Here is a 9,965-nt window from a genome sequence, read left to right as displayed (position 1 = left end):
TTCAAACTGAATAATGCTGAGGTGAAATTTTTTGACTCTATGCTTTGATTGGAGTACAATAACATGGCACAAAGTATAACAGTTTCAAAGCAAGTACTAAAAATGATTAAATTCCCGTCTTATTGATGCATATCGTACAAACTTATTAACGCAACTTTTATATACCTATTTGTTAAAATCAAGGAGTTTGATTGGTTAATATGTCTTTAAAAGTATATTTTTAATATATACACAGGTAGTTACATAACATTATAAAATTGGTTTTCAAAATTTTATATCATCACAAGGTTTGTTCAAATTCTAATAATTGAGCAGATTTTCATAAAACAAATTACATACATATACCGAATTTGGCCTTGGAAATCTATCCTGTACAATAAGGGAAACTTTATACACAAATAAATAGCCAGATAGCTGAATTACAACCACCTTATGCCTTTCCATGATGAAATCACAGCTAAAATGTCCAACGAAATTATTAGTATAATTAACATTATTGCTTTTTAACAGTTGATATTCCTACCAATCATAATTGTTGGGGAAGACCAATCCAGAGTAGAAGCCTTCGGGGCCGATCAAGAAACCTTGCCTGCCACGCAGGTTCTTCGCTTTCTCGAACAAAACCACATTTCATGTATAGATTCTTGGCCGGCTCATTGTCAACAGCCACGTGCACATATAAATCACTAATCCCTAAACGTTCCCAAATATCAACACAAGTTAATTGGTTATAATTCCATAGACATTAATTGACATTGACAACTTTTGCAGAGTTAGAGCGATGGGTATTAATATAGTTTACCCCAATCTTGAGCAACTAATTTTGATTTCTCCACAAGGAAGAAAGCAATTCCATTCCTCTGGCATTCATTGGCAACACATACATCACTTAAATACGCTCTTGCAAAATCACCTCCAATTCCCTGTATAAAACAACTTTCCAGTTCTTAGAATGAACGTTTTAACTTTTAGCATAACAACTTTAAAGAAGGAATGATACATTAAATTGAACAAACACTAAATTTTTGTCAGGTAGTAGTTGCTTAATTGTTACTAATTATAGATCAGGGAAAAAGGAAAGAGGTAAAATGCCTACCAAAAAAATGTGTTACTTACTAACAAAAAAATTTGTTAAAATAATATGTATTGAAAGTTTAATATCAGTTCTTTTTGTATTACTTTGCCCTCTTTATATATAGATTTCTTTCTAGTTTCCTACTTTCTAAATCGAATAAAAAATTTATTTGATTTAGAAATCATGAATTACCCTCTTGCTTGCAACCTCTCTTAAAAACTAAAAGAGGTCTACCAACACGAACGGAAAGGATGAAAGCGAGTTGGTATGCTAATTCCTCATCCGCAAATCAGCCCTTCCCCTGGGTTATTTTCTCAAAGAATATTTACAGGAACCTTTCACAAAATTCCCAACTAATAGTAAAATTATCAACTAATCAGAATGCTTGATTATTAAACCATGGTATTTGATTCGGCAAATACATCATTATTGTATACTCTTTCATCTATATGGCACAACCCAATTATGATTTTTTTTCGAAAAACCTAAAAATCACCCATCTTAAGAGTGATATATGTTGTATATGTAAATCCTAGATGCGAGAATTTTTCTATGCAAAAAAAAAAAAAAAACAAGAGGCTAGACGTAAATCAATAGAAACAAGAAGAGGTGATAATATAGAAATATTGAATTGTAAATAGAGTTCGGTTCGATTCCACTACTTACACATACTCAATTTACGTTCATTAGTCTTATCACTTAGCAGATACGAGTATGTTTGACCTAATAATCCATATGAAAAAAAATTACCAGTGGCTTCATTCCTGTTATCTCATTTGGTAGACTTATACACCGATTCAGATTAAGAGTCCCTACAACAACTCGATCCTCTCCATCATGTGAATACTGCACAAGATTTATTGAGAGAATTACACAACACATTATATAACCAAGAAGGTAGAAAATACAACAAAATGTGAACATAATGTCGATTCCAATTATTTATTTGTTCTTTTAAACTTAAAGATAAACCAAAAATGAAATAAACATAGTGCAGCCTGGTGGAACCTTGCATGAAGAACATAGCTCTTCAGGAAAACTCGTTGTTTGTGATAATGGTAGTGTGGCATTGATGCAAGAGACTTTTACACCTTCCTTTTTACCAGCAAGACGTTCTTTCAAAGCTGTGAACTCTTGTTCTGCCAAGTACTTTTTATGATCCTAAGAAAACTTAAATAGGATAAACGATCATCAGTTTTGTCACATTAAGAAAAATGGGGGAAGATGCATATGTATAACAACCTCTGTAAAATGGTCAAAAGTGTTGGGTTTCACAGGGTTCTTTTGATGAACAATACTATGTTTTAATGGATAAACTTGCTATAATATACACAGAATTGTTTTTACATACAGAAAGTATCGACCCTATAGACTTGCGGTGGTTGTTTCTCTATATAAACAAACCAACTGACACATCTAATAGACACGACCCTTCACAACATGACCCTTCACGTACAGACACAACCTTTCAACATATAACCGTCTATTCGGTTATAATCTTCTAACTTGACATTTTTGGTCCTATCTTTACAATACTCATACGAATTACTTCCTAATCTGACGCATTTAACCCAAAGCTTAGGTTAATAATCAACACTCCCCCTTAAACTAAACTTTCGTTTAAGATGGGTCTTCAACTTGCTTTGTCTTGCTTTACAGTAAAGATGGTTCTTCGTCTTCTGAGATAAGAAGTGCTTCTTGCTCCTTGTCTTTCCACTTCGTGCATTCTTTCGCGAAATATCCATGATCACCACATTCATAACACCTTAGCTTGCTTTTGTCAATGCTTCCACGACTAGTATCTTTTTCATATCTATATTTGTTTTTGTTGAAGTTTCTTCCAAGTCCTCTACCACAGCTTTGATTATTTGAATTTGTCAAATAGAAGTTTGTTTTGATTATTATTTTCTGGTTCGTCTTGACTTTTGAGTCGCTCTTCAAATGTTGTTATTCTTCCCACGGCTTCTTCAAATTGCATCGTATCAATCTTTTGATATTGTCCGATAGACGCTACGATCGGTAGAAACTTCTTTGGTACAGAGTTAAGTAGTTTCCTTACTAGTACTTTATCCTTCAGAGTACCTCCAAGGCTTTTAAACTTAGCTTGTATGCTACTTAATTTTCCTGCAAACTCACTTGCACTTTCATCTGTTTAACTTTGATTGAGTTCCATACTTCCGTTGCGGTGGAGTATTGTGCAACTTACGTTAACATGTCTTGTGGTAACGTTTGGAATATCATTCCTTTCGTTGTATTTTCTGCTTTCTCATCTATTATTGTTTCTTTCTTGCCATCTGACACTTTCTTTTCATCTGTTGCCTTTTTAGCATCAATCACTTCCTAAAGTCTATACGTCATTAGTATTGTTTCCATCATCAATGCCCAAGTTGTATAACTTGTATCCGTCAATTTAGGACATTGAAGTGGAACATTCCCTTGTACACGTATTGAACTACTTGATGCACCTCCTGACATTTTTTCTTGTTGTACTTGCTAAGTCACTTGCTTGCTTATGATTAATGACCAATATCTTGCTTATATAAAAATTAGGAAGTTTATCTTGCTTGCTTAGAATCAAAAATCATTCTTCTTACTGTTGATCCTAAGATCAAATTTCTTGCGGTTTGGGCTACTTGCTACCCAATGAACTTCCTATATGGGCTACTTGCTACCCAATGGACTTGCATTCTGGGCTACTTGCTACCCAGTACGAACGTTGACCAACTTGCTACTCAACCTTCGCGCTCCTAACCAAGTCGCTAATTAGGGCCTAACTTGCTTGCTATGACCAAAATAATTGATCCTTTCTTGATGATGAACCACAATGATCCTACTTGCTTGCTAGTTTGTATCAAGGGTTCTACTTGCTATTGAATCTTAAGGTTCAGATCTTGCTATGAACCTAAGGATTCGGTTTAACTTGCTATGAACCACGTTCAGGTTATCCTTGCTATCAACCACGAAGGTTCAGTTAACTTGCCACTTGCTTAAACGAATTTGTTTAAAGAATTCATTTGTCTTACTATGAATCTCAAAAGAATCGGTCTTTTCTATTTAATCAATCAGGAATTTTTCTTGCTAATGGGGAATTTCGTATCTTACTAAATATTTGAAAAATAACTTGCAAAATTGTCCTTACAATCTCTGTTTTATATTTTAAAGCAGAACTCGTGTCCTTGTGTTATTACCTTCAAAAAATTTAAGATTTTTGTTTTGTATAAAATTCCAACACAAATGTTTATTTAAAAAAAACTGACTTTATGATTATTATTTTTTTTTTTTAACATTCAGTGAACTTTCATTAATAAGAAAACTAGCGAGAAGCTAGAGAAGATACAAGGGGAGTACAGGAAGTAAAGTACACAGGAAAAAACCATTACAAGCAAAATCTAAACCAATTCGCCCAATCAATAGATGAGTTATGGGATCGATTGTTGAGCCATAAGAAACTAGTGGACTTGAGTTCTCTAACAGCAAAACGTAAGGATGGTGTCTGATTAGAGAAGACATATTGGTTTCTCGTCTTCCAAATTATCCAACAAAAGGCCAGAATGATGAGATTAACATATTTACACTTCCTGGGAATGATATATTTGATTGATATGGACAATTAAAAATCTCTTTTAAACTTAAATTATATATACTTCAGTGACCTTTAAAAGGAAAAATCAAATACTAATATAAAAGTCAAAGTAAAAGTAAAAGGAACTTATCCAATTATGGTGTCGCCTTGTTGCAGTCAAAAATCACGTATCCCTAATTCCAATGTTCTTCTTGTTTTAATGAATAAACTTGCTATAATATACACAGAATTTTTTTTACATACAGAAAGTATCGACCCTATAAACTTGACGTGGTTGTTTCTTTATATAGACAACCAACAGAGTACAGACACATCTAATAGACACGACCCTTCATGTACAGACACAACCTTTCAACATATAACCGTCTATTTGGTTATAATCTTCTAACTTGTCTTCTAACTTGATACTTTTGGTCCTATCTTTACTATACACATACGAATTACTTCCTAATCTGACACATTTAACCCAAAGTTTAGGTTAATAATCAACAAAAAGAGAGTCCCAAATATCAGCATTACATATAGCGCCAAGGAAAGACTCAAACAAGAGAATATACTAAGTTCTTATGCTATTTTAGTCGATGCTATATGAAAACACGTCATAGATAAGTATTTGCTAAACAGGTTTAATGAATTATCCAAATTGTAACTTGAAATGAGATGCCAAAAACGTCAAATAGAACAAGAATTACAGAGAATTTATAGGAGCAGATCCAAAATTATGTTTGCTGGTACTCTGCATCGCAAACATATATTGTTTAAAGATGTGCACACCATGTAAAGTCACACATTTATCTAACTTACACACACACCAACATGCATAGATAACTGAACTTATTAACATCAAATAGATTGTATCTGAAAACAGAAAACAAAGTGATTTACAGTGCCTTCGTGGCTCTGTATCTGTTAGATCTCAGAACCGTGAACACCTATTTTTATTTCCTGAGACTAAGCAGAACTAGCATCCATCTAATTTCCAATTTTCCATGATCTTTAGGCTTAGTCATACATAAAATCAAATTTATACTCAAACAGCCATACACTGGTCAGACCATTTTGTGCTGTGGGTCAAGACTTAATTGCTCCACAAAGACGAAAAATATTGGTAACTACCAATCTTAAATGACAATATTTGATGAGCATATTTATCTAAGACTTAATTGCGAAAAGTTCTACCTAAAACTAGCAAATAGCATCGACGGTTAACAACTCGATAGGCAGAAATCAATTAACAAAAATGACAAGCTAACATCGAAATAAACTTGACAATTCAAACAATAATCATAAATCCTAAACTGATACTAAAAGACATTATAAATTCATATTTACCTTTGAAATGTTACTACTTGATCACTTTTCCAGCTACCCCAACCAGTCACACTAGACCGTCCAAGCCCATTACGTCTGGATAAATCAAGCTCCACTTGATAGCCCACTCAATTTATCCCCTAACCACCTAATCCAGCTTCACTAATTAATATTCTTAGTTTCATTCTTAACCAAACCAAAGAAACTTTCCAAATACCCCAATCTCAGAACCAACTAGGCACTACTCAATAGAGGCGCAAAATGTAACAACTTTTCTATTGTCAAATTTCAACTCTAATCAAATAACATAGATAAATGACTAAACAAATATGTGATATTTATATTTTACAATATCATCAACCATCATGTTTATAGAATCATATCATAGTACCAACTAAATAAAAACCAAAGTTTTATTAAGATACTAATAAGAGTTCAAAGGTAAAAAGTCAACTCACTTCGATGCCAAAGGTTGACTTAAAGTCATAAAAAGATCTAACACGAAGAAGTGACGTGGCCCAAAGTTCATTATCTGAACTTGCTTCTTCGATCTTCAAAGCACTTTTATCTATCTTTATTTTCTTAAATTCCGTGCACAATTCTTGCTGTGAAGCAACTATGCACCACCTACGACCACCGTTATTCCACCGTCTCCGGTGGCCGTTGACTAATGGAAAACAGTTTGGTATTGTTAGAACCGCCATTTTTGTTGTGTGAAGTCTATCTTGAAACACACCCAAATCAAGTGGTAGTTAAGTATGTTTGTTATCTTCGGGACAGTCATGACTCATGAGTGAACCGGGTTTGTTAAAAGAATCTGCTTTAGGCCCATTATTGACTTCCAAAGCGTATACATATTTTGGAAAGGATATAGTAAAAAAAAAATAAAAAAAATTAAACACAAAAAACAGAACAAACTGAAGAACCCAACGGTTTTTGTTTTTTGGGTCGGGTTCGGTTTTGGGGAAAAATTAGAGAACTAGTTAACTTTTGACTAAAATCAGTTTCAAAACGGTTTGGGTTTGATCAAACCTGATGTTTATCCCGTTGACCAAAGCCGATTCGGGTCGTTCGCTAAATAATACCAAACGAATTCGGGCTTGACTCGAGCTCCAGCTCAGTAAGTGATCAAAACTAATATCGATTATTTGAAGCTCGTGAAAAAAGCTCTTTTATACTTGACTCGATTAGTATTTTTAAAACTCGATTAATATAATATCTATGTATATATAAATAAGGGTTATTTGTTTGGAAAGTCCCTCAACTTGTCGCAAATACCTGTTATGGGGTCCAAACAAAAAACTTCTCTATTGTGAGAAACAAAAACGGCTTAAACATCTTTTATGGGTCTATAATATATATAGTTATATTATTAGTATATTATATATGAAAGCTCGTTTAGGCTGGCGAGTTTAATCGAGTTATGTATTCGAAATTCGAGTTCGAGCTCGATTACTAAACGAGTCAATAGCTAAGCTCGAACTCGACTCGAGCTCGTTTAGGCACGGCTAGAAACAAGCTTTTTACGAATCAAATTCGAATAAGTATCGAGTAGGCTTGACTCATTTACACCCCTAGATGTGCATATTTACGTATTTTACAAGCGTGTACAGAATGTTATAAAAATTGTACCGTGTATAAATATCACTTTCTCTTTTGAAAATCTTTGAAGACATCCAATGCCGTTTTTGACTGGTTTTGGATCTTAATACCTCGGCGGTATATAAGATATGTTGAGATGTAGGCAGTTTTACCTCTACCTAAACTTGCTTCCAGGTTCTATCTAGATGATAGAAAATGACCTCCCACCTTTACATGAGGTGAGAATTGAACCAATAACATTTGTCTCCAAATGCAAGAGTGACAACCACTTAATCCAACATGCTATTTTTTTAAAAATTCTTTCATTTCAAGTATAACCTGTTAGTATATGATCACGTAAAATGAACGTATGTCCATAAATGATTTAAGCCTACGGGGTCACACGTCTCGACACGAATGTAACTATAATTAATTAATATAATTAATATAATTTATTAATTAATTAAAGATCACGAAAAACTAATGGTCGTCCGTTAAAATGTTAATAGTTAACTGTACTTAACTGACGGACTTAACGGAGAAGAAGATTGTAATTAAGAAATCAATTAGGAAACCCTCTAGAATGTTCTAGGGGGGACGACCACAAGAAGGAGAAGGAAGGGTTTTGAAAACCCTAAACTTTGTAAACAAGTTACCTAATCCTATAAATAGAGGTCTAACCTAATTGTTTTTTACACACAAATTCTAAAGGTTTTAAAAACCCTAAAACTCTCTTCTCTCTCTCTATTATTTTCGGTCCTAGGGCCGAAATTCTTAACCCTCTTTTTAGGGTTCTTGGTGATTCGATCAAAGCAAGGAAAATGGAGAAGCCGGTTCGTGATCAAGTGCTAGCACGCATACATTCTAGTGTCGTGTGTGCAATCGTAGAGAGGTTTTACTTTAAACCTTTCAAATAAAGTTTCTTACTTTTCATCTTCAATTAAAGGTATATTCTATCTATTTTGGTTAATTAATTAACTACATAGTTTTAATCTTCCGCTGCGTGTTTTGTGATTTAATATAATATTTGTTATATAACCCAACAGTGGTATCAGAGCCTACTATGTATGTTTCTTGATTACTAATTAAATCAAAACTTGAAGGGGTGTTAGGGTTCTTGATTTTTATAATTTTCAAATATATATATATTTAAATTAATTTTTGTAATTTAATTACATTATTTAAATAGGAAACAAATAATGTTTAATATATATATATATATATATATATGGTTTGAAAATTTCAGAAAAAAAATTTTGGTTTTTAGGGTTCCTAATCCAAGTTTTGATTAATTACATGTTTATGTGATAAATTGCATCTATTAATTGTGTATCTTTAATTATTTAATTGTTAAAAGAGTTAAAAATCATGAATTTTTCATGCAAATTATTCATGATTATTACTTAGATATATTGATATGAAATCTTGATCATTAAGGTTAATTATGCTAGATAATTGAATAACTAATTGTGAGACAATGTAATTATGTTTTGTGAAAATCCCTGTTTGACACCAGTTCACTAAAACGATCATAACTAATCAACCGTAAGGATTTGCAAGCTCAAATTTTTACAGTAGATGCTTGACTCATAGGGCTACAACGTTTATGTTTTGTGCTAAGCCCAGTTCGGCCTTCTTAAAGGTCAGATTTGGTCGTGAAGCTGTTGGATTTTCCAGATCAGCAACTTTATAGATATGGTAGATAATTTGTTATAAAAATTTTTGCTTACGCAATCAAGGCAACTTGATGTATGTGGTCTTTTTCCATATGAAAAAGGAGCCAAATCTTATACCATAGTGACCAAAATTAGGTTGATTACCTTAATTGTTAAGTTGAATATTTAGTAAGTTACCTTAATTGTTAAGTTGTAAATTTAGTAAGTTTAATTTTGCCTTTTATGAAAATTGTGTGCAAAATTGTTTTTGGAAAAATAAACTTGACTAATTATATTGAAATAATGATTTTGTTTATAAAATTGGTGCCCTAAAATCAAAAGATACATCGGCTCACCCATTTGAACGAACTCTAAAAGAGGTATAAGCCGGAGTGCGCTAGCCTTCTAAAAGGGTGGGTTTTTAATTGTGTCCGTCGCAAACCTTTGCCCTTACGCTTCTTTGTGAGTTCAAATGGAGCTACTGAGCTCTTTTGTAGTTAAAGGCAATAGGAATGAGTGTTATAAACATATTATGTTTAGAAGACATGCATGAATCTTCAAAACATAACTTTTTGATCACACATCAAATTGAATGACCCAATAAACTTAAGTCATTTGTCATCCAACGTGTAAAGGACACATGTGGATGTTGTTTTACTCACTGGTACACAATGGTGAAATGGCAGTTGTATGGCGAATCCCACTCACTGGTACACAGTGGTGGACAAATTTGCGCGTTCTTGGTTGGACGACTTAATGC

At 33.2% G+C, this 9,965-nt stretch overlaps 1 protein-coding gene across 1 annotated transcript; it reads right to left on the bottom strand.

The window, feature by feature from the left end:
* Positions 1 to 288: 288 nt before the first annotated feature.
* LOC122594366 lies at positions 289 to 6,763 on the bottom strand. The gene is made up of 5 exons (XM_043766831.1): positions 6,428 to 6,763; positions 2,084 to 2,236; positions 1,826 to 1,921; positions 803 to 923; positions 289 to 693 (listed from the first exon to the last, which is right to left on the bottom strand). Exons 1-5 carry the CDS (start codon positions 6,671 to 6,673, stop codon positions 527 to 529), a joined length of 783 nt encoding a protein of 260 aa, XP_043622766.1. The 5' UTR covers positions 6,674 to 6,763; the 3' UTR covers positions 289 to 526.
* Positions 6,764 to 9,965: the final 3,202 nt, after the last annotated feature.

This window comes from Erigeron canadensis, chromosome 3, assembly GCF_010389155.1.
Source record: "Erigeron canadensis isolate Cc75 chromosome 3, C_canadensis_v1, whole genome shotgun sequence".
Lineage (NCBI taxonomy): Eukaryota > Viridiplantae > Streptophyta > Magnoliopsida > Asterales > Asteraceae > Erigeron > Erigeron canadensis.
The sequence above is the reverse complement of the archived record's forward strand: the minus strand, read 5'-3'. Positions and strand labels throughout refer to the sequence as shown.